General features: G+C 45.6%; 1 protein-coding gene across 5 annotated transcripts in view; it reads right to left on the reverse strand.

The window, feature by feature from the left end:
• Positions 1–24,592, reverse strand: part of ABLIM3 (actin binding LIM protein family member 3) — a 108,580-nt gene that overhangs the window by 55,811 nt on the left and 28,177 nt on the right. For 3 of the 5 annotated variants that reach the window (XR_012377575.1, XM_025867276.2, XM_073890886.1), the window contains exons 3-5: positions 15,028–15,165; positions 4,849–5,032; positions 2,920–3,032 (exon numbers count right to left, since the gene is read on the reverse strand). Coding sequence is in view for 4 of the 5 variants with exons in the window: in XM_025867276.2 (XP_025723061.1) it covers positions 2,920–3,032; positions 4,849–5,032; positions 15,028–15,165 (435 nt within the window). In the remaining variant the exon portion in view is untranslated. The remainder of the gene's footprint in view (positions 1–2,919; positions 3,033–4,848; positions 5,033–15,027; positions 15,166–24,592) is intronic. The other 2 variants (XM_073890884.1, XM_073890885.1) reach the window with 2 other exon arrangements.

Here is a 24,592-nt window from a genome sequence, read left to right on the forward strand (position 1 = left end):
GGTAGTGGTGGTGGTGGTGGTAATGGTGGTGGTGGTGGTGGTGGTAGTGATGGCGGTAACGGTTGTGATGGTGATGGTGATGACAGTTGTGATAGTGGTGGTGGTGGTGGTGGTGGTGTTGCTAGTGATGGCGGTGACAGTTGTGGTAGTGATGGTGGTGGTGGTGATGACAGTTGTGATGGTAATGGTGGTGGTGGTGGTGGTGTTGGTGGTGGTGGTGGTAATGGTGGTGGTGGTGGTAGTGATGGCGGTGACAGTTGTGATAGTGATGGTGATGGTGGTGGTGGTGACAGTTGTGATGGTGACGGTGGTGGTGATGGTGACAGTTGTGATGGTATGGTGGTGGTGGTGGTGTCGGTAGTGACGGTCGTGACAGTTATGTCAGTGATGCTGATGTTGCTACTGCTGCTGATTCCTCTCAGTGAAAATGGTGAGGAAATACTTCTTATTCTTGTAAAAGGTAACACAATTCTTTTCTCTTGATAGTGCCTGAGTATTCTTAATCTCTTTTGAGCAGATAACTGCCCCTGCTGTTCCAGAATGTCTTTATTCACCCTCCAGGGTGAAATGTCACAGCCCTGTAGATCAAAAATACAGCAGGTTTTTCCTCCTTCTTTTTCCTTTTCCATGATACATTCTTCATCTTAGCCCTCTTTTGACTCTGTTTTGGTTCCCTCTACCCTTCGGGAACTCAGCAGACCTTCCAACACCCCCTCTAGTTATCTGCAGCATGGACAGTGACCACCTTCGGGGAGAAAAGGTGTAGATCCACAGCTCACTGTCTTTACGTGGTGAGTAACAAGATGAGCCGTGACCCTGGGTACTCCCCCTGGAGACTGCTTATGTGCTCATTTGCTTCTCATTATTCGCTCTTCTTCACCTTCCTCTGCCTTTGGACTTGCAGAATGATGGTGGAGACATTTAGTACTTCTCCTCAAGGACACGCTCTCATGCAGGATTCCCACACTCAGCCAAGGAACTCTCCCACCTCTCCGAGGTCCCTGATGCATGTAGTAATGCAGTACAAGCCAAGAGAAATAACAGATTCAGGAATCATATTCTCTCTTTGGTGTGCTTTCCAGATTAAATCTCTGAGTCTGCAGCATCCTCGCGTTATATTTAGAGAGCGTTTTACACACTATGGCGTATGCTAGTCTGGCTCCTGGATACTAATACATTTGCTTTCCGTAGAGCTGGGTAAATGGAGCCCCAGCGAGGCTCTGTGTCTGCTGTGTTTTACACAGAGGGTTGGCATGCTCCTGGCTCTAGCCAGCCTCTCTCTACTGCCTCACACGCGGTCCTGCTGGTCTCTGGGCGCCTCTGCAGCGTCAGTCACAGGGCCGTGGTCCTGCATCCCAGTACTCCAGTCCTGCTGTCATTCCGCACGATGCTTTCAAGGAATCATGAGCGATAACAGCGTGTTCACTCAGCCATCTCAAGATGGAAACCTGCTCAGACCAGCAAACTGTTCTTGAATGTCACCGAGGACGCTGAAGGAAGTGCTCTGCACATTCTGTGAGCAGATCTGATTAGATCGAGAGGAAGGAAGGGCTAGGGAGGAAGCCTTCCCGTCGTCTTTCTCTCCAGTTCACCACACCAGGCGGGCTCTGATGGAGCCCCTCGGGGCCAAGCCCTGCTGACTCGGGGTGTTCTGTGCTTACCCCCTCGGCAGGATGTGGCCCAGGCACGCTGACTCTGTCGGTGCCGCGCCCGCACAGTGATTCAGGGCTGGCGGCTAATGGGTTCTCATTGATTCTCTTGTGGAGACCAGTGGGAGTGTCATGTAATGTGAAAGAACACGGGAGCCTAGCATGGCTTCTGGCGGGCCCCGGGGGCCAGGGCCGTGTCTGTGTGGGCACCTGCCGTCAGCAGCCTGACAAGGGCATCTGGGAACAGTGATTTAGACATCTTACCACTAGACACACTTGAGGGGAATGGATGTTCCATGAATTCGAATGACTGTCCCGAGGCACACTCTTGATTCTCAGTTTCTCCCCAAATCTATAGTTCAGTGATGAGACATAACATTTACTCTGGTGAGGCAGATGTTCCCCTTATCTCTAAATGGCGGTTCTCAGTCTTAGGAGGCACAAATGCATCACTCAGGAAACTTATTAAGAATGCAGATTTCTAGGTTCCTTTCTTAGAAGTCCAAAGTGGGGAGGGGTCCCCGGGTGGCTCAGTGGGTTAAGTGTCTGCCTTCGGCTCAGGTCATGATCTCAGGGTCCTGGGATCGAGCCCCGCGTCAGGTTCCCTGCTTAGCAGGGAGTCTGCTTCTCTGCTTCTCCCTCTGCCCCTCCCTGCTCCCCGTTCCTGCTCTCTCTCTCTTGCTTGCTCTCTCTCTGTCAAGTAAATAAATGAAATCTTAAAAAAAAGATGAAAGAACATTAAAAAAAAAAAGTCCAAAGTGGGCCTAAAAATCTGCATGTTTACAGTTACGCAGTGAAGCTGATGCAGTATTCCCCGGGACACTTTCTAAGAGACACTAGCACATTCCTTGTGGTTTGCTTCCATATTTCTCCTTCTTAAGATGAGTCTGTGTATACTTTCTGGTGGAATTTGTACAAATTGAGAACCACTGGTGGCTTCGTCAGCCCTGTTAGGGTGCCCTGGGGAACATGGATCCCAAGGGGAGATAAGATAGGGAGCCTAGCTCATCCTAGAGGAGCCCCACCCAAGTGGCCAAACATGGTACAGGCTGTCATGGTTTATAATCAGCAGCCTGCTTTCCCTGCATTTCTGCTTAAGGAAGCTTGTGAGTCTGGGCTGAATGCCAACTGGGTCAGGCTTCAGGAGTCCTCCAGGGTGGAAACCTCCCCCACTTCCCTCCGGGCCTGCAGGAGCGGATGACAGAGCTGGGACAGGGAGCCCTAGGGCACATGGCCTGCAGACAGGGAGGTGCCCACGGGGAGGACTCACGGCTTGGTCCGCGGATCTTGATGGGCTTACTGCTGGTCATGGACTGGGAGCATGTCTGACACACACATTCTTTCCCGCTGAAGGTCACCTTGTCTCCAATGGGGAAAGGCTTCCTACAAGGGAGATGGAAGAGAAATGCAACACCTCTTCTTCACCATGTCTGTTGGTGAGCTGACAGCAGATGTGTTCAAAGCTCATACACACAGCCTGCCTTCTATTATGCCAGGTAAATTCAAGTGCTGTTCACGGTGCCAGGCTGACCAAGCCACTCAGTTGGGAGCGGTGACAGGAACTGGAGCCCCACTTGGGCCATTTATATGATTTTAACCCAGGGCACACCATGACACTTAGTGAAGCTTGTATGTCTCATCTGTAAATGAATTGGTTAATAGTTCCTCCCAGAGTTGCCCCTTCTTTCTGGAAAGACTTCTTCCATCCCAACCTCACCTATCCCCATATATCAGGAAGAACTCAGTCAGCCCCTAAATTCACCAAAATTTCTTCCTTTCACTATCCAGGACATTTAGAAATCCACAAATAATCTCTTCCTCTCCCCTGCGTTTGTGCAGTTTGGGTTTCCGAGTCCCAAGGTCTCAAACTGGTCCATGTCCTGCCTCCCTAAACAAAGATAAACTGTACATCGAATCCCTGGCACTGTTGAACCCATTGTTCAGCTGCTCTCGTGCATGAAGTCGGGGACAGCCTGTTATACAGACGCTGAGTGCCCCTGACATAGGCTTCCAGTGGCTCCACTGCCCTTGTATTAGCAATGTGGGACATGGCAGGGGGTGCTGGCTTGAGTTGGGGAAGCTGTGTTCTCATCGAGGCCCAGGCACTGACTTGTGGTAAAGGACACAGCATGACCTTGGGGAGGCACTGCGTCTGTATGGGGCTTGACAGAAACTTCACTTTAAACCATATGGACCCTACTGTGGGTCTGGGATTCTGGGGCCCAGGACCCAGGTTTTAAGAGATGGATGAATGAATGAATTCTACTGGGTGGTTTTATTTTCTTGTACACTGTGTCATTAGTCTCAGCAGGAACCCTAACTGGTAACCAACAGGTAGTTATTTTATCGGGAGAATAATTAATTATAAATTCCTTTCCTAATTAAAAAAGGCATACATTTATTCCAAACCATGTTTCTACGTACGACTTAATCAGGGCAGTCCATTAAATTTTAATGTATTTGTGGGCAAGGCTGAGGTCTCCTTTACTTTTTTCATCTCCTTAATGTGGTGCTTGGCATACAGTGGACCCTTCATGTACGTCTGCTAAATTAACAAGGAACCAGGATGCAGGGCACGAGGGAGAGGGAAGGGCGAGCTTTCCATTGCCTACCAGGTTGCCTGAGAGCCTAGATGGTTATCATGTGATAATGACGAGAATAGCAAAAGCAGACACAATTATGTCCCAGTCACTGAGCTATGGTCTTTGCAAACACCATCTCGTTTATCTTCACAAAAACCCAACAACATTGGGATGGTTTTGATGCCCATTTTCCTGATGAAGAAGCTGAGGCTTACAGAGAGGGGATCACTTGCCAGGGTCATGGAGGAGGGCTACAGACAGATATCTCTACACTACATGAGGCTGAGGGGGCGGGAGCTGCCCCAGATGCCTGGTTTCCAAAATGGGTTCAGGGAACTCAGTAGTTCCTCTGAGGACTTCTGATGGGAAATGGGAGGCTGAGGGTGGTGGCTCAGGTCCTCACTCTGTCTTGATCGCTAGACAAACTAGTGTTTTACATGAGATCATATTTGACAGACAGGATTCAGCTGCTAAAAGGTTTGAAAAGCACTGGCCTGTCAGATCGTTCCACCCACGAGAGCCTAGAAATCCAAGTGTTCAGTGTACAGCCCTGTGAGCCCCCACACCGCCAGAGGGCTCAGGCAGAGGGGCCCAGCCTCTGTTGGCCACCTGCCCACCTGCACAAGCTGCACACGAAGCACTTGGGGTGGTAGGTGCGGCCCAGGGCAGAGATGACCTCGCCGGTGATGAAGTCCCTGCAGCTGTCGCAGCGGGTGCCGTAGAGTTGCTGGTAGTCCTGGGTGCAGATGTACTCCTGGTTCTTGAAGAAGAAGCCCGACTGGGCCAGGCCACAGCCACATACTGCGGGGAACAAGGAGAGAATCAAGGGCAGGCTGAGTCCAGGGAAGGTGGGCAAGCATGAGGTTCTCACGGGGGAAAAGGCTGACGTCTGACTTGGTCACCAGTGGCCCGAAAATGGTGGCACATCGGACCTCGTGGGGCTAGTGCTCCTTAAAGTGTGTCCTGAAGACCACTTGCATTGGAGTCACCTGCGGGCTCCTTAAGATGCGGACGCCTGGGCCTGAATCAGACTCCCTGGGGGCCAGGGCCCAGGTATTTGCGTTTTAGCGCACTCCCCAGTTGATCCTGACGGGACCACTGGTGTTGTACCATCTTCTCAACGCATGGATGAAAGTTTAGGACTGCCTAGCTCACACAAGGCCAAACTGGTGGTATTATGAATTGGATAAGATCATTCAGTTAAAATTTCCCTGGGCACTTTCTCTGTGCATGGTTCTGTGCTAGGTGAAGACAATTTAGGATGGCAGTAGGATGGATGATTTGAAGTTTATAATCTGCTCTCACCATAGACATAGAGAATCAGTCTGTTCCCAGGCAAGAATGATAAAACACGATCCCTGAACTCTGAAGAGCTAACACTATATGCCAAAAGACGACCTTAGAGAACATACATCATGGGCGATAGGCCATGGGCTGGTGCGGGCAGCAGGTGCTGTGAGTGGGGAGGAAAAGGGAGCAATGTCAGTGGCGGAGGGATCATGGTAGGCTTCTTGGAGGAGCGGGCACTTAAGTTGAACTCTGAAGGCCGAAAATGAGCTAAAGCACACAAGCAGGGGGTTGCAAGTGGTATTTGTGGGGAGGTGGGACTGGGATAGGGGTGGTGTTTTTAGGGAGTGGAGGGCAGTAATACAGGAAAATATTGACAGACCAGTTGGAGGAGGGCCTGAGTCCAGCTTTGTGGGATATTGAGAAGCCACGGATAGTTTTTCTCCTAGTTTTTCAAAAACTTAAAAAAAAGTTTTTTGAAACTCTCTGACATAAAAGAAGAAAGAAGGTTATAATGATGTCCCATCACCCAGTTGCAAAAATGACCAATTGCATTGATAGCTTTTTCATAGATAGGCAACATGATGTCATAAGGTCTTATGGGATATCCTTGAGGACAATATGAAGATGTGTAGGACCGATGATAGAGGAGTAGGTGGATGTAATTCTAGGTGCTTGAACGACTGAATCATGTGGGACTCCCTACCTCCAATGGACTTGGAAACGTGGCAAATGAAATTTCCCTCTGAGGCTTAAGTTACGAAATCAACACCTAATGGGAAGGGCAGAAAGAGGCAAAGTTTCTTCCAAGAGATCGAATGGCTCTCAGGGCCACCAGAACTGCTGAGTGTATCGGTCTGGCTAAAGCGGGGCTGGTCAGCCAAGAAGGGGCTGGCCAGCAATCAAAGGAAGGCCACTGGGAAGCCCATCCCAACCCTATGACCAGCCCCCTTGTTCTGAGTCTGCATTCACTAAGTGACTGATAGTTTGACTTACTACATAGACCTGTGGGAAGCAGCTGGTCAGGGCAATGCAAACTAGTACAATGGAGAATGACAGCTCTTATTTCCATTAATAAAAGGGCACTCTGATTTTATACATTGGTTTCTTGAGGACTTGGTTAGCACAGATCAGCTTTCTGAAGCAAGCTCAATGGTGTGGAAACAAATAAGATGGAATTCCAAGCCTGTCATTGTGGGGACCTGGTCTGGATTGGTTGATGCCACCCCAGTAAATACTACCCCCTTGTCCATAGGGAAGTTGTCATGCAAAAGCAGCCAGGTTAAAGAGAGGATGGACTTCTAGGCGCAGGGCAGAAGCATTTCGCAAGTGTGTGTTCACCTTGCAGGCCAGAGGCAGGCTTATGGGGCCAGGATGAGTGAGGGGGAGGGGAGCCCCAGAGGTCACAGCATTAGGGGGTCTGTGCAGCACAGTGGGAGATAGAGTATTCTGGGAGTTGGACCGCCTGGGCTCTGAGTTTGTCACTGCCATTAACTCTCTTGGGTGACAATGAACTTGGTCTCTGTTCACATGTACGTAAAATGAAGAAGGTGGATTAAAAAGTGACCTGAACTTTTCTTCTGACACTGATATGCCACGAGTCTAGGAGAAGCAGAGTTTCCTTTGGGGCTTACCAGGTGCCTAAACATTTTAAACTCAGTGCGAGGTGGGGCTGGAGGGCCCTGGAGACCAACCCTGCCTGCAGAGAGGCAGGGGCCTATTAGTGGAGGTGGTGGTGGTGGTTGACGGCAGAGGGTTCATCTTCTACCAGGCTTTGTGAAAATTCATCACATCAAACAATGCCTCAAGAGCAGGCCAGGCCAGAGTACAGGGAGTTCTGGGGCGTGCAGGTGGCAGATCGATTGACTTCATGGCTGTGGAATTAGTGAGGTCATGGCCTACGACCTCATTGGAAACAGCTCCTGTTTTTTTCCTTCTTTTCTCTCCTTTGTTTCCCCGGCCAGCTCCACCCTCAGAGCCACCTTTCCCAGTAGACAAACCCAGGAGGCCATAAGAAAACTTGGAACAATCAGTTCCTCCATTTCCCCCAAGGAGTTGAAGGAGGAAGTTTTTGGTAGAAAGGATGTAAAGGTTGATAAGAATCTCAGGGGGCTCCTGGAAATACAGTGGGGAACATGGGGATAGAAGGCAAGCTGGACAGCGGGAGAGATGTATTTGAGGCTGAGCAGAGCCTGACAGCCAAATAACAGGAAAGGCCTTGGAGAGGGTCTACAGTATGGAATTGATGTGGAATTTAACACAACACCCAGGACAGGCGTTATTCTGTGAATCAAAAAAATAAAATCTATTAATAAAAAAAAAAAGAAGATCATTTGGTTTGACAGTAGGACAGGATATGAGAAGTTAGAACTGCTTTGAGAAAATCCAGAATGAATGTTCACTGTTAACATAACGCCCAGAAAGAGACCTTGCCTACAGTCACTGCCTGTTTCAGGGGAAAACGGACTGTGCTGGGGGTCGCTGGACCGTGGTCCCTGCTTCTGTCCTACCACTCAGGTGCTGCGTGGCTTTGAAAAACTTACCTCACCTCCCTCGAGCTCAGCCGCCTCATTTGTGAAGTGAAGGGGCTGTGTGGTAACTGAGAACACACCCACGCCCGAGAGCCCACGAGGCTGTCGTGGGATTCTGTTGATTTTTCAGCTTTTCAAATGAGACGGAGTTTTACGGAATTTCAAAACTAAAGTGTTAGAAGGGCTCCTGAGGGTGACCTATTTAACATTTAAACGTTTAACTGTGAACTATATTATGCATACAGAAAATGTAGTAAATATACAAACACCATTTAAAGAAGAAGAATAAAATGCATTCCCAGGTACCCGCTCCCAAGTTTATGAAACAGAACATTCCCGGTGCCTCTGAAGCCTGTTCGCATATCCTGAAAGCATCCCCTCCCCATGTTGTCCCTAATCGTGTGTTTGCCATTCTCTTGCTTTTCTTTCTACTTTGACCACCTCTGATGTAACCACAAATTATGCATTGTCTAGTTTTGCCCTTTCTGAACTTTATATTGATGGAACCCTACTGCATTTATTCTCCTGTGTTTGCTTCATACTTTTAGGATCATGTTTTTGAGATTCGTCCATGTCGATGCATGTAACTGCATTTTTCATTTTTACTGCTGTGCTGTATCCCATGGTCTGTATCACGATCGCACTACTCCACTGTTGAAGGACATTTGAACTGCCTGCAGTTTTTTTTGTTGTTGTTGTTGTTGTTGTTTTATGGAAATGCTGCTTTGAACATTCTTGTATCTGTGAGGTGAAGCCTCACCGTTTTCCAGAGTTTTTCCCATTTGCATTCCTACCAGCAGTTTCCACTGGTCCATATCATCATTAAGCTGATAATATATGTAGTCAACATGGTGGCTATAAAATGTCATCTTATTGTGATTTTATTTAATTTTTTTTAAAACACACTCTTCTTTCTTTTCTTTTTCTTTCTTTCTTTCTCTCTCTCTCTTTTGAGAGAGAGGGAGCACGCATGTGCATGAGCAGTGCGTGTGTGTGTGTGTGTGTGTGTGTGTGTGTGTGTGTGTGGTGGGGTAGGGACAGAGAGAGGGGGAGAGAGGAATCCCAAGTAGGCTCCATGCTCAGTGCGAGCCGGGCTTCGGGCTTGATCTCATGACCCTGAGATCATGACCTGAGCTGAAATCAACAGTCTGGCTCAACCGACTGAGCCACCCAGGTGCCCCATCTTATTGTGATTTTAAATTTCACTTTAAAATTTTCACTTCCCTGATTTTTAATGAAATTGAGAATCTTCTTACATGTTTATGGGACATTTGTGCTTTTAGAGTTCATCCACGTGGATGCATTGCTGCAAAATGTTCCACCACATTTTATTTATCCATTCATTAGTTGATGGATATTTGAATTGTTTCTAATTTTTGACTTGATGAATAATCCTACTATGAACATTCATGCACAGGTTTTTGCATGGACATATGTTTTTGTTTCTCTTAAGCATACATCTATGGCTTTGAAATTGTTAAGTCATATGGTAACTCTACATTGAACTCCTAGAGGAACTGCAAGACTGCTTTCCACAGCAGTTATGCACTTTGCATTCCCACCAGCAATGGAGGAGGGTTCCAGTTTCTCCACATTCTTGCCAACGTTTGTATTCTCTGTCTTTTTTAATATGGCCGATCTTGTGGGCGTGACATGTGTCTCCTTGTGGTTTGATGTGCATTCTTAGATGGCTAATGACTTTGAGCATTTTTTTCCATGTGTTTTCTGGACATTTGTAGAACTTCTTTGGAGAAACCTCTATTCAGATCCTTTGCCCATTTTGAAATGGGATTGTCTTTTTCTTAGTAAGATGTAAGACTCCCTTATATAGTTTGGATACAAGTTCTTTACCAGATGTATGTTTTGCAAATTTCCTCTCCCATTCAGTGGGTTGACTTTTTACATTCTTGATGGTATATTTTGAAGCACAGAGAAGTATTTAATTTTGATGACACCTAATTCATCTATTTTTCTTCTGTTGTTTGTGCTTCTGGTGTCATAGCCAAGAAGTCTTTGCCTAACTCAAGGTCACAAAGACTTACTCTTATATTTTCTCCTGAGAGTTTTATAGTTTTAGCTCTTACATGTAGGTTTTTTACTTATTTTGACCTAATTTTTGTGTATGGTGTGAGGAAGGAGTCCAACTTCATTTTTTTTTTGTTTTTGTTTTTTTGTTTGCATATGTACGTCCAGTTTTCCTAGCATCATTCGTTGAAGACTCCTCTTCCCTGTAGAATTGTCTTGGTAGGTTTGTTGACAATCACCTGATCATAAACCTAAGGGTTCATTTCTGCTCTCTCAACTCTATTGATCTGTATGTCTATCCGTGTGCCAGTACCACACTGTCTTATCTCTTGGAGCTTTGTAGTAAGTTTTGCAAGCGGGAAGTTTGAGTCCTCCAGCTTTGTTCTTCTTTTTCAGGATTGCTTTGGCTATTCTATATCCCCGGCAATTCCATATTAATCTCACAATCAGCTTATCAATTTCTTCAAGGAAACCAGATGGGATTTTTATGGGGATTGCATTTGCTGTGAACGGAACAATGTCCTGCCCCGAATTTGTATTTTGACGCCCTAACCCCCAGTGTGATGGTATTTGGGTATGGAGCCTTGAGGAGATACTTAGGTTTAGATGAGGGTTTTAAAGGTGGGACCCTCATTATGAGATTAGAGCCCTTTTTAGAAGAGACACCAGCCAGTTTGCCATCTCTCTCTCTCTCTCCCCGACATGTGAGAACACAGTAAGAAGATGTCTATCTGCAAGCCAAGAAGGGAGCTCTCACCAGAACCCTACCATGTTGGCACCTTAATCTTGGCCTCTGGAACTGTGACAAAATAAATTTCTGTTGTGTAAGACACTCAATCTACAGTACTTTATTGTGGAAGCCTGAGCTGAGTAAGATAGCCTTAAATCTAGATCAGTCTGAAGAATACTCCCATCTTAACAATATTAAGACTTCTGATCCATGAAATGAGATTTCTTTTCATTTATTTAGATCTTCTTTAATATTTTGTAATTTTCAGAGTATACATTTTACACTTTTGTTAAATTTATTCCTATGTATTTTATTTTTGACATTATTGTAAATGGAATCATTTCTTAATTTTATTTTCAGATTGTTCATTGTAAGTGTATAGAAATTCAATTGATTTTGGTATATTGATCTTTTATCCTGAAACTCGGATTAACTTGTTATTTCTAAGAGTTTTTTAGTGCATTCCTTAGGATTTGCTATATATAAGATCATGTCATGTGCATATAGAAATAACCTTACTTAATTTTTCAATCTGGATGTCTTTTATTTCATTTTCTTGCATAACTGACCCAATAGGAACCTGCAGTACAGTGTTGAATGGAAGTAGTAAGAGCAAACATCCTTTTGTTACTTTTGACTTTAGAGGCAGGCAGGCAGTCTTTCACCATTAAGTATGATGTTAGCTATAGGTTTGCCTTTGTCTAGAAAAATACTCTTGCTGAATACATAATCCTAACTTTACAGTTACTTCTTTCAGTACATACAGGAATTATTCCACTGGTCTCTGGCTTCCTTGTTGCTACTAACATGTTAGCTCTCAGTCTACTTACCATTTGTAGGCAGATGATCTATTTCTTCTCTCTGGCTGTTTTTAAAATTGTTGTTTGTCTTTGGTGATCTTCAGTTTCATTCTGATGATGTATACAGGTGGGTTTCTTTTATATTTTTCTACTGGGATTTATTAGGTTTCTGGATCCAAGGATTTGTGTCTTTGAACAGTTCTAGAACATTGCATAACTGTCATGTCTCCAAATACTGTCCTCCCACTCACGTATTCTATTACATATCTCTAGAACTCTGAGTGAATATACGTCAAACCTTTCCACTATTTTCTCCATGTATAAACTGATCTTTTATTTTTACCACCTTCTTATATTTCTGCACTATATGTATATACCTTTTTCTTGGCTAAATCCTATAGTTCATTAATTCTCTCTTCAGCAACATCTAATCTGCTATATAATCCATACACTGACTTTTAAATTTCAAACATTATATATTTTTATTTCTAAAGTTTTGTTTCTTTTCCAAATCCACTGTGCTGTTTGTTATAATGTGTTGTTTCTTGCTCTTTTTAAATAACTCTTCTTACCCATTTAAATGTATCCTATGTAGTCATCATATAATGTCACAAAATACAAGTTTATGAAGCCTTTGAGGTTCTGATTCTCTCTTCATTGTTTCTGTGGCTCTCCCTCCATTATGATTTGTGTGTTTTTGACTGCAAGTTACTCATTTTGCTGATAATGTTACCCGTGGGAGTTCTTTGAGGTCTGGAGTAAAGCTGAGTTCCTCCAAAGAGGAATATCACTTGTTTCTGCCATTTGCCAAGTGTGGGATGACTTTCTTTTAAATTCTGTTTCGCTTTTTTAAAATTTATGCCAAATATATAGCATGAATATAGAACATGAATCCATGTTCAGGGTGGATTATAGGTAGACGTTTTGGTACAAGTTTTATTCTCCTCTGCCCAGTGCCAAAGTTAGTACAGACAAGTTTCATTGCTGTCTCCTTCTCCAGTTTATTTCTCATCCATCCATACATTGAAAGTAAGATTTTCGTAGGGGAAAATTTCAACTTTACTCAGAGGTCTCCTATTAGATTCCTACTTAGACCAGGCTCTAGCCTCTACTTCCTATGTCTCTATGATCTATACAGCCGTCAAGGCAAAAGCACAAGGTTGCCAAGGTTTAGCATAAACCATTAGGATTAAATCTGGCATTGGCAGTCACACGAGGATTTCTGCTTTTCTTTTTGTTTTTCACCTCTGCAGATTCTTTCATTTCATGTCAGTGCAGTAGTGCATGGTAAAAGAACTATACAAAAAATTCATAGAGATTTTAACTTTTTCAAATGAGGCTATTTAAGGGTAACTGTAACTGGTTACTGCTGGAAACAAAAATTCTCTCATTTGTTTCACTTCTAAGCAAGTTGACATTGAAAACAGTCAGAAAAGTAAATCTATTTTTTCCCTTAAAATCTCCATGAAAAGATATTCTACACCCTCCCCGTGGCTGATTGTCAAAATGGCCATATTCTTCCTTTCTCTGCATTCACACCCTTGAAATCTGCAAATCCTCCCACCAAAGGCAAAGTTTATTTCTCCATGATTGTGAACCTGGGTCAGCCACTTGACTCGTTTTGGCAAATGGGACACTGGCAAGTATGACATAAGCTGAGACTTAAAAGGGTCTTGCTTTCTGAAGCTAGCTCTCTTGCTGTACTTGGAACTCTGAGACCATCATGCAAATGAATCCAAGCCAGGCTGCTGGAGGATGAGAAGCCATATGCAGGCACTCAGCCCAACAGCCTGCCAACCACTGCCAGGTGACCCACCAATATCATCGTGATGAGGTGAGTGGAGACAAGCAGAGCCAGCTCAGCCTGGGAGAACTGCCCTGCCAACCCAGAGGATCATGAGCTAAACAAAAAATTATTTAAACTACTAAATTTTGGTCTCAGCAAAGGGTAACTAACATACTTTCTTAAGAATACAATTGCACAGTCCTAGCTCAAACCTCCTTAGAACAATTTTGTTGTTTTTACCCTTTTTCCTGCCTCAACTTCTAGGGATGTAAAAATGGCCACTCGCCAAGGCCCTTTCGCAGGTCAGCTTACACTAAAGGGGTTTGCCAAGTCTCAATATAGAATTTAAATCACATCAATTAAAATATATTCCATATGTGCTTCCATTAAAAACATTAGGAAATGTGAATATGTAATTGATTTGCTCAGTGCAGTGTCTAGTGAGATCCTGAGGAAGAAATCCAGAGTTTTTCTCAATAGCAGTGTAAGTCAATCTCAGACACATGAGACTGAGTTTGGAAGCAATTACTAAAATGAAAAGATCTGAGGTTTCAATTGACCTTAAATTCAATATACGTCAATTCCGTGAAGTGGCTCCTCAGGAGGTCAATTCAACATCCATCATATTAATGGAAAGGGTGCCCCCACTGTATTTGGCAGACCTTGAGAACCGTGGTCTGTTCTGGGCACTGTGCATTAAGAATGACAGTGACAAACCAGAATGGATCAAGGAAGACTCCAAGATGATACAAGTTGGAATCATTTCAGATGAGGTTCAAAGTAAGGACCTGCAGTGTAATCAGGCATGGGGTGACCTGGCTAGAAGTATGTGAATGGCAGGCACAGGGAACAGCACACGTGCAGTATTCATCAAACTTCATGAGAACAAATCTAGAACCAACAGGTGGAAGTTACTGGTTTGGGGTCAAACATTTTCTAAACCCATGGGGCCATACAACCTCAGAATGGCTGCCTTGTGGAACAGAAAGCCTCAAGAAGTGGAGGCTGGAAAGGCATCTGTCAGGGACCACGCGGGGGGTGGGGGCTGCCCTGCTTGGGCCAGAGGGCTCCCCGGGCTCTTTTAGCAGAGTCCTTCTTTATTCCTGCTGCTAGTTATCCTGCTTCTTTAGGAACTCATAATTTAAGAGTCCAGAGGTAACCCAACATCCACCTGCTTCCAAATTACGGACCTTAGTGAAGTCATAATGTACCTTCTCCCTTGTTAAACCTAACCTTTGAGGATTGCCACACGGTCATAGAATAGGTGCTCATCTCAGGGCCACACTGAATTTTAGCCAGGAAAGCTTGCTGTTTCATTCACTCTCAAACGATTCATAGGCACAAGACAGGAGTCTCTCTGGCTGTGTAGGTTAAGCTTGCAGGATTGCCTTTTTCTTCCTGGGTCAGCACTACCCCTCTGAGGTCACCAGCTTCCCTCCCTCCCCCACGTCCCAACTCTTCCCTTCCTCTTCACTCCACACTGCCTAAGGGAGAGTTCTCATAAAGGCTCAAGGAAAGTTTCTTTAGGCCTGTAGAGGTATCGGCCTGCATTTTTTCTGCCTGCCCCTGTGGCATGTCTTGTGGGTGAAACCAGGGCCTGCAATCTGACAGGGGCGATGGGAGTCTGGGCCTCCTACCTTGACAGGTGAAGCATCTGATGTGGAAGTGGTTATTGTGGACACGGACCACTTCCCCTTTGCAGGTGTCTCCACACCGGTAGCACTGGATGACATTGGAGCTGCCTCGGGGATTGTAAAGATTCTGCTGATAAGGAACTGCAGAAAGAAACAAAGAGATCACTATCCAGAAGGCCTTTCCTCTTTAGGAATTCTGCTATAAGACATTATCATAATCCTAACTGGGAGAAAAAGCAGAAAGCGTGCAGGTAATTAGCCAAGTACCTTCAACACATCACCAGGCTGCATATGCCAAGCTAAGGCACCATCAAGATGTGAGTCCATAAATCTCCTGAGGCAGGCAGAGACTTATGAGTGAGCGTAACCTTTCTTTGCCATAATAGAGGCCAAATTCATGGAAGAAGAAAAATAAAAGAAGTAGAGTATTTCAAAGTAAATGACCCAGAAATACCATTTCTTGGATGATTTCTGGATCAAAACCAGGTCCCAAATTTCTCAAAGAGAATTTGGTTTTTCCGGTTGACATGGGTCTCAAAGAAATGGGTGACTGATCCTGCCTCCAACTGGCCTTTGAGCAAAGCCAGTGACATCCCCTCTCTGGGGCTCTAGTTTTGACATCTATGAAATGAGGGTGGTCAGTGGTAGCACAGGCTTTGTACGAAAGAGGCATAAAGGGGAGACACTCTAGTTGGAAGGAGGTTGGTGAGGGGACTCATCTTAAAGCTGCCTTTGAGTGGCACTTTCCATAGCACTGAGAAAATGTCAAAAGTATATAATTAAGAAAAAAGATCTGGTAGAGATTAAGAAGGGGCTGAGGTCAATAGAAGTTGGGCATTTGATGATACCGTAGAGCTCTACTAGCTTATGAGTCTATTATCCCCTTGCCCAGACTCTCTCATGGCTACTTTTCCAGATCGCCTGTCCCTGAGATATACTTTGCTTGACCACTCTAAAATCTGGTTATCTGGTATTTAACAATAGTAGGCACCTGCTTAGAATAAAAAAAATCAGGGTTGGGATGGATATTGACAGCTGTCTGGTCCAATCTCATTATGTACAAGCTACTGAGATAACGTTGCTAATGAGGAACCAAATCTTCTCTCTTATAGGAAGCCCCTAGGGGGATCAGGAGAGAACTCAATTCCTCAATTTTCAAAGTTGAAGCAATAGTCCAAAATCTTTTGCTCATATCCTATTAGGAGAAGGCTCACTCTTGTCCTGGCTATAAAGATGACCCCCTGATTGGAGGGGAATTTTATGTCTACTATTTAGACATGCAGGTTTACTGCCTAAATTTTGAATAAGCATATTATAAATTAATCTGGACTCACATGAACTTTGAATTGCAAAGTAACTTAGAGAATACTCGATTCAGGGCTTCTTGACCTAGTGTGGTCGTTGTTAATGGCTGTTCACTGAAAGTTGAATCTTTTATTCTAGGCACAATGAAGGATGGCACATGGTGTCTTGCTTGGCAATGAAATGTGAATGGAAATTGTGTGTGTCACTTTCAACTGGAGCCAGTTTGTGATCTGCCATATTGCCTTTTCCATAACCCAGCAACCAGTGATACCCCAGATGGTGTGCAGGATGCATCAGCTTGGATCCCTGATTGAGTCCTGGAGCGCAGCTCCAAGGCTAACCCAGGACGAACATCTATGGCGAGCAAGGAGGGATTTTTGTTGTTATGGCCTTGTTACTGCAGCATATCCTGATGGATACACCTGGGATCTAATATTTCTAATTAAATATAAAATTTGGTGTTATGTACATTATCCTACAGCTCTCTTCAGATTCTCAAAGATGGCCTCTGTAATTGATCTCAGCTGCCTTCTTCCTTTTAAAGACAAGTAACAGAAAAACAGGACTTTTTTTTTTTTAAGATTTTATTTGAGAGAGAGAGAGATTGAGAGGAGGAGAGGGAGAAGCAGACTCCCTGCAGAGCAGGGAACTCAACACAGAACTTGATCCCAGGACCCTGAGATCATGACGTGAGCCGAAGGCAGATGCTTAACCAACTGGGTCACCCAGGTGCCCATGGACTTTCAATTATCTTCCACTTACACGTCTCCTGAAATCACCAGTGCCCTGTAAGGCAAAAAGCTGGTTACTGAGCCCTGAAAATGTTGCATCTGACAACTCTGCTATCTGAGGTGGGAGATAATATTCTTCTCACAATCTTCGTCTTGAGGAGTCCATGCCCCTTATTCAACTTTTCTCCTGTCTTAAATTTAAGACAAAATTTAAGTGAGTTAGCTAGTTAACGAAATCATTAATTAATTCACTAAATGGGTTAATACATGTAAAGCATTTCGAAAAGTGCATGAAGTGCTCCGTAAATGTTCACTGGTACCATGATCATCACATCCGCCCCACAGCTCAGAGCAATCCTTCCCCACCCCCAGAATGTCCATAACCATTCATCCTGTCTCCTCTTCTTTCTCTGATTCGTGCTCACCAACCCTGGAAAATATTTCACTCTCCCCTCTCCCACCAATTTGTGAGAAAAATGTAGATCCTGTTTATATGAGCAGTGTAGTGATCCACAACTGTTGAGGGAAACAAAGCTGGGAGTCCAAAAATCAAGTTAAGAACTAACAGGATAATCATCACCAACAGTGATGAAAAGTCTCAAAAGTATCCAAAAGTCCCTCCAGAATCACTGCACGAATTCTCATTTACCTCTTCTAATTTAACCTGCCTTATTGCTCAAGAACCAATTTCCAAGATCAATTTGATTTTTCCCTGATTTGATTTTCTGGGGGAAATTGATTTGTGATCATGGTCTTCAGTCAAGGCTCAGCCTTTGAACCACTCAGATAAAAAGGTGTTAAATCTGAGTGAGGGGACAGATTAGGAAAATGGGTTTTCTAGGGGCAGAGCTTGTGATGGGCCCCCCCCAACCCTAACTCTGCTGCTTCCCTCAGGATGAGGGTGCTGCTTTGGTCCTGCTAACTGTGGCTGGAAACCCACAAATGTCCGATGTTTGTAAATAATCCCAGAAATAGAAACGCAGCCATCATTTGTGCGAGTTCTTCCAGATTGTGGATGTAAACTGTGATTATAAAAGGGCAGCAATATAGCAAGATTTGAGCTTATAGACAGACGCGTGAAGACCTTTTCTTATCTAGATAGTGCCAACAGGAGCTCTAGGGGTCAAGGGAAGCTAGGCTGAGATATGCCATATCTGCTCTTGCCCTGAAAGCCACCTCGTTTCCAACAAGATTTTGTAGCCTTGGGTGATTAAATCAAAGACATAATCAAACCATACGCTGTGTGTGTAGGTGTGTAGAGAAGGTGCCATTTTTTCCCACCAATCTCTAGCTACCCCCCTCCCCCGCAAAACATTGAAATTTTATTGTTGATTTTCTGCTGGTTATTATTTCCACGAACTTTTATCTCAGAAAGTACTAGAAACCAGTCACATGATTCATAACATTTGTCTTATGTACAAATGTCTCTTGAATTCAAATTGACTTGTACTTGAATTTTGAACCGCTTGTCCTTGACAGCAACATTTTAGAGCAGCCATGGGCCTCAAAGGACATTAGCTTTGCTGACTTGTGAAATAACCCATGAAGTTACCAAGTTTAGAGACCTGGATCATGTGATATGTTTCTAAAATGCATGTAGGGAATCTCTGGCTTCTTAATGTTATTTGGCCAGTAAAGGGCACCTAGGAGAGACACTGACAGTTCCGAGTCTGTAAGGAGTGCTGTCCAATAGATTTCTGAGTATAAAAATGTTCAATATTTACACTGTCCAATATAATAATTACTAGCCAAATGTGACTGTTGGGTGCTTGAAATATGGCTAGCGTGACTGAAGTACTGAATTTTTAATTTTATCTCATTTTAATTAATATAAATTTACATTTAAATAGCCACATGTGGCTAGTGGTATCATTATTGGACATTACAACTTTATAGAGCCACAAACGGAACACCAGGCTGAGACTAGGGAACAAGAAATGAAGTCTGGTTGCATCCTATTTATATAAAAATAACATGTACAAATTAATTCGGGTGTACCACCTCAGACTTAAATTATTCCTTTTCATCCTTGAAGAGTTTTAAAGTTGTACTCAAAAGCAGTTTGCAATCGGAACCAATTACACACACATTCACCCATCCTGAATTTGATCTGGAAACAAAAGATTCCAAGCAATGAAATAAATACTAATTTGTAAAAAAAAAATCACAATTTTTCAGTTACTGCGAGACTGGACAATCTTAATTTTTCCAAGAATAGAAGCAAAGAAGTCAACTGGCAATGGTTGTCAGTCTACTTTTTTGAGACAGAAAATCAGCTGGCCAATGCCTTTGAGATGAAAAAATGAAGGGTCTGAAATAGACGCACAGCAGACCTTTAGTTCTACAGGAAAACACAACTTAATTCCACGACGAAATTTGCAAGTAAAGCTCTTCCCAAAGGCGACAGAGATCATTTAAAAGTGTTGGAGAACAACAGCAAATCGGAAAGGGAGGGTGGCTGGCCTTCCGGTAAGTTGAAAGGAGCACCCGAGTCGAAGAGCAAGAAATAAGCTCAGCACCCAATTCCTGCACCTGACTTTTCTCCCTCCCTCCGGCTGGCTGCCGCCCCTGTCTCAGGAGTTTCTCATCGACAAGTCCGGGCTGGCATCAGATTCGTCTCTTTTAAAAGCAGATAGTAGCATGCTTCCTCCCTCACAGATAACACGACCTCAGTTACGTTCTCCTTACTGAAGTGGTGCCTGCACGATTGGTCCTTCCTCCCCTGAGGGTGGCCTGACCTTGGGGAAAAAGACGTCCCTCCATTCTAATCGAGTCATCTTTAAAATTGTCTTTAGAAAGTAGAAGCACCTATGCTATCCTGGGGTATAATTAAAAGAGTGACAAAGCTGACTTGGAGACAGCACAACAGCTGTGAAAAATGGCTGGAAGTGTAATAAAAACAGCGGTGCTTCTGGTTGAACAGTGAAACATCAAGCAGGGAGAATCAACCAGTTCCAAAATGAGCTTGCAACAGCCTAGGGCCCTGGGAAGCGGCTGGGTAATGCCACTGTCACACGTCGGCAACTCACGGCTCCATTAGGGCCCAAAGTACCCGGAGTGTGTTCACAGGTACTTCCTAAGTACCGAGGAGGAGAGCCGACTATGGATCCAGGCATTTCACCGGTAGAAAGCCGTCTGCCTGACAGGTTAGGGTGGGGTCTGTATAGAAGAGTCTCTCGTCGTTTACAACATGACCTTGAGTTTGGTTTTTGGAGTTGAACCGGGGCGTGCAGCCCGGATTCCGTCTCCTGGGGCAAGACGGCGGTGACATGGGATCTCTGCGCTGAGAGGCACCAGGTGCGGGGGTTCAGGGTGTGGATGCTGGAGTCAGGAGGGCTGAGTCTGTATTCTAGTTCTGCTGCCTGCCGGCTGTGTGACCTTGAACAAGTTAAATGCATGATGACACCTGTCTCAGTTTGCTCATCTCTAGAATGGGAACAATGCAAGTCATCTGTGAGTATTAAATCAATTTAATTATATAAAAGCGCTTGGAACACTGCTTAATAAATAAAAGCAATAATTGATATTAAAGGATCTCTGAAGTCACGCACCCCCACCTCCAACTCAATGCAGGAATTCTCTCTGAATTGCCCCCTGCCACTTACCCCCGACTTTGGCTCAAGCATCATCAAATTCATTTTGGGACCAGTCCAACTTGGGCAAAGGTTTTCTGGTTTCCCCTCCCTGCTGCTGCTCAGGAAGAGAAGCCCCGGCTGCAGCCCGTTCACCACCTTAAAGCAACCTCTTCTTTCTCTCCGCCCCCCGCCCCCCCACTAATCGCTGAGCTTCTGTTGATGGGTTTCTGTGGGCTGCAGAAGTGGGTGGCTGACACGCTTTGGATGTATCCTGCAGAGGAATGTGTGAATTGGGTGTTTCCTGTTGTGGGAAACAGAGGCTATGATCTATGTTTTCCTGGGGCGGTATATTTTGGGCACATCTGCTGTTTCCAGGGGGACGTGTTGGTGTGTCAGTTGTGTGTGCATACTCGGAAGAGGTGAGTGATTTGTTTTCTGAAAACTCCGCTAGGGAGACTGTGAGAGCTGCTTTTGGTAACCCCTGAGGGCCCTGTGTGTATATCTCATTTTGTCATGACATCTGTGTTCATCGTGTGGATCCCTGGCACCCATCAGATCTCCCTGGACTGGGAGGTTACCTAATACAGGAGATTGTGAGCCTCGGGGCAGGGACCAGGTGTGTCCTGTCTGCCTCTGCACTGTCCGTGCCTGGCGTGTAAGTGCTCAATGAGTACTTGATGGATAAATACAAGAAGGAATAAGGTGAGTCCCATGGTTTCATTTAGCAAATGAGCAGGCTGAGGCCCAGAGGGAGAGGGAGAGAACTTAGGCTTCCCACGTCATTGTCTGAAGCTGTGTGTTCTAGGATAACAGGATAAAAGAGAGCGCAACCTGCAGCCTGGCCCACGAGTCACAGAAAGGTGAGGGAGAGACTTCACTGAAGAATATATTTCCATAAATCTGGAGTCGTGCTGAGGCTTAGCATTAGTCTAAGTGGGCTGAGTGGGGGCGGATCAGTGGTCCAAGATACAGAAGCATAAAGAGGGAGCTTGGAATGAAGCCGTGCATGAAGAGCGAGCAGGGGCAAATGCCCAAGGAAAGGCCTGGAAGGATAAGAGAGATAGTATTTGCAGAGTGGTTACTCCATCAGGAACTGGGCTCAGCAGTGTACATATGCCATCTCACTGAGTTCTAGTAATTCAGGAGGGGGCAGTATTATTACCCTATTTTACAGATGGGGAAGCTGAGGCCCAAAGAGCTGAGGTCCCTTGCCCACGGCCATACCATTAGTAAATGACAGAAGGAGGCATTTCTCACCATGAAGCTCTACTGCCTGCCATGTAGAAGTGCCAAGGGCAGGGGTGGGGGGTCCCTCTGGGGAGGGAGTGGGCTTGGGGGAGGCTACCAGGGGTATCTGATTATCCCCCACACAGTAATCATCCATCCATTATCCGGCTGGTTTAAAATATGTACATAAATTTCACACAGACTGAAGAATAATGCTTGCGGGGTACAGACCAGGAAACTGGGCGCAGTAACTGAGCATCTGTGGCCGAGGAGGAGGATGAAGGAGCCGTGATGGCTGCCCCCGGGGCTTAGGGGATGGCCGCCTCGAGCCCTTTCCCTGGCCCCGGATGGACGGCCAGACAGGTGTGCGTGTGGGGCTCCTCAGGTGCTGACAGGTGCCGCAGGGCGGAGGCGGGAGCGCCCTGGGGATCCCCGGGGCCCTGCCCAGATGGCCCGGCCTGGCCACGCTTTCCCGTGTCAGCAACATGGTCTGTCACCCCAAAACGCTACTGTAAAACCGCCGCCGCCACAGAAACCCTTCCCCAGCCTCTCTCTCTGCCAGGCTCGGCAGCGTGCTCTGTGGTCATGGAGTGTAGCTGGCAACATGGCTCGAGCCACCTTCTCCCGAAGTGTGCTGTCAGGACACGTGTCAGAACGGCAGGCTCTCGGCCAGACAGACGGCTCTTGCCCGACAGCCAGCTGCCGCACGGCGGCTCCCGCCGACGGACCTGCTAGACCCAGCTGCGTCCTTAGCACGACCAGGGCCCGGGCGAGGAGGCCTGCCCCGCGGCCCGCGGCTGGAAGGTGTTCCTCACGTGATGGTGAAGTCACTCGCTAAAATGGGAACTGCATGTTCGTTATTGATTTGGTAAGTTCAGAAAGCTGGTCTAGATACAGAGTCATAGAATTAACTTCCCACTTATTTCTATGTTCATCTTATCGTTGTAACAAAAAAGAAAAGAAAAAACCTGTATACTTCTGATTGAATTCAATAAAACACTTTAAGATAAAAAAAAAAAAAGCCCTCAATTCTTTCTTATAAGTCAGCGTGGTTCCTATTTCAAGATAAGCAGAACTAAGTTGCAGCCAGTTTGTGCCCCCATCCACCTCCTCACTGGGGGTCTGGTCCAGGGCTCAGCCCAGCGGGGTCTAAGGACTCAAATAGATCTGTGTTCTCATTTCTTTCCCTGACATTCTCCTCCTCACCTCTGGGCCAGGGAATCATTTTTGTTAGCTGGGGCTAAAGGAGCCCTTTCTGCCCTCTCTAGCTTACACTTTCTCTAGAATATTTAGCTTTGTAATGGATCCTTCCTGTTTTGAGGGCACAGACTTGAAATTCAAAAGCCAGGAAGCGACCTCTTTTGTCTCTGCTTTCTGCTGCCCATCCTGGCCCTGAGGCCTCCCTCCCTGAATAGAAGGGGAAGGAGCAAGATGGGTGGCTGAAGGAAATACCAGTTAATATTTCAAGAATATCATCTTGCTACACTGGGGCATGGGGTTTTTTAAAAATCTGATCTAGAGCCAAGGGTTATTTGACACCTGACGGAGAAGGGGAAAATCCCTAGCGTATCTGGCATTTTTCCCACTAGGGGGTGCCTCCTGTCAATCAACACCAAATCTCTTGTCTCTGCTGACTCTGTTCCTCACTACCTTTACCAAGCCCCCAGTCAGGGACCCTGAGGGGCTGTAAGAAGAGCCCAACACTAACATGAATTGGGCAATTACTTTGTGCCAGGCTCCTCGCTAAGGCTTCATACCCACCATCTCATTGAATTCTCTCAGCCCCAGGAGACAGATACCATAGAATCCCTCTTTTATCTATGGGCAATCTGAGGCACAGAGAGGTTCATTAATTTGCCTGAAGTCATACCACATGTAAACGTTGGAGCTAGGGTTCAGACAGGCACTGTAGATCTAGAAGAGGCTTGATTTTCCCTCCCAGGGGGCATTCCCAGCTGGGCCTCCTTCTGCCCAGTGTATCCCGAGGGAAAGAAGGGGACCTGCCCAAGCATTGCCAGCAGGCAGCATGGGGCTGCCCTGCACTGGGGCCTTGAGACATCCTTTCCAGCATCGCTACAGCTTATCTGAAAATACAATTTGGGTTTCGAATGAGGTCCTGGAAGCCATGTTGGAAGTAGAGAACACCAGGAAACCAGCAATTGTCTTGTGCTCTGAGTGACTCAGTCCCTTGGCCTCTGAGCCAGAGGTTTGAATACTTATACAATGTTTGTTTCCTGAGGCTGGCAGGCCATCAGGCTCTGAGATACTGTTGAGAAATGCAAGAAACATCAGCTGTCACCCGGGCTCCCCTTGACTTACAGGTTTTTAACATCAGAGCGGAAGGCATATAGAAAACATCGTCTAGAGGTTTCTTTTTCGTTTTCCTTTTTGTTTTTTTTTTTTAAAGCTTCAAACCCTTCCTTGAAATGATGAAATGGCCTCCAGGTTGAACTGATTCCATCATAAACCATGCATGGAATGCAAACATCCGGTGACCTGGTGGGCATTCAGGGACATCCCCTAGACCAGGGACTGCTTGCATTGCATGGGGCTCCCAGACACGCTTTACTTGGGCCGCCTGGTGTTTGTTTCTAAATCCTTCCAGATCACCATGGTTCCTACCTCTTCCTTTTTGCCTCACCCCTGGCCAACTTCTCTCCCACACTGCCAGGCACTTAAAGGCCCCGCCTGGGGCCCACAGAGTTTCTGTGATTGAAGAGGAGTAGGGCC

The sequence above is a fragment of the Callorhinus ursinus genome, unplaced genomic scaffold (genome assembly GCF_003265705.2).
Source record: "Callorhinus ursinus isolate GAN/ISIS: 27379988/994484 unplaced genomic scaffold, GSC_fseal_2.0 scaffold3, whole genome shotgun sequence".
In the NCBI taxonomy this organism is placed as follows: domain Eukaryota; kingdom Metazoa; phylum Chordata; class Mammalia; order Carnivora; family Otariidae; genus Callorhinus; species Callorhinus ursinus.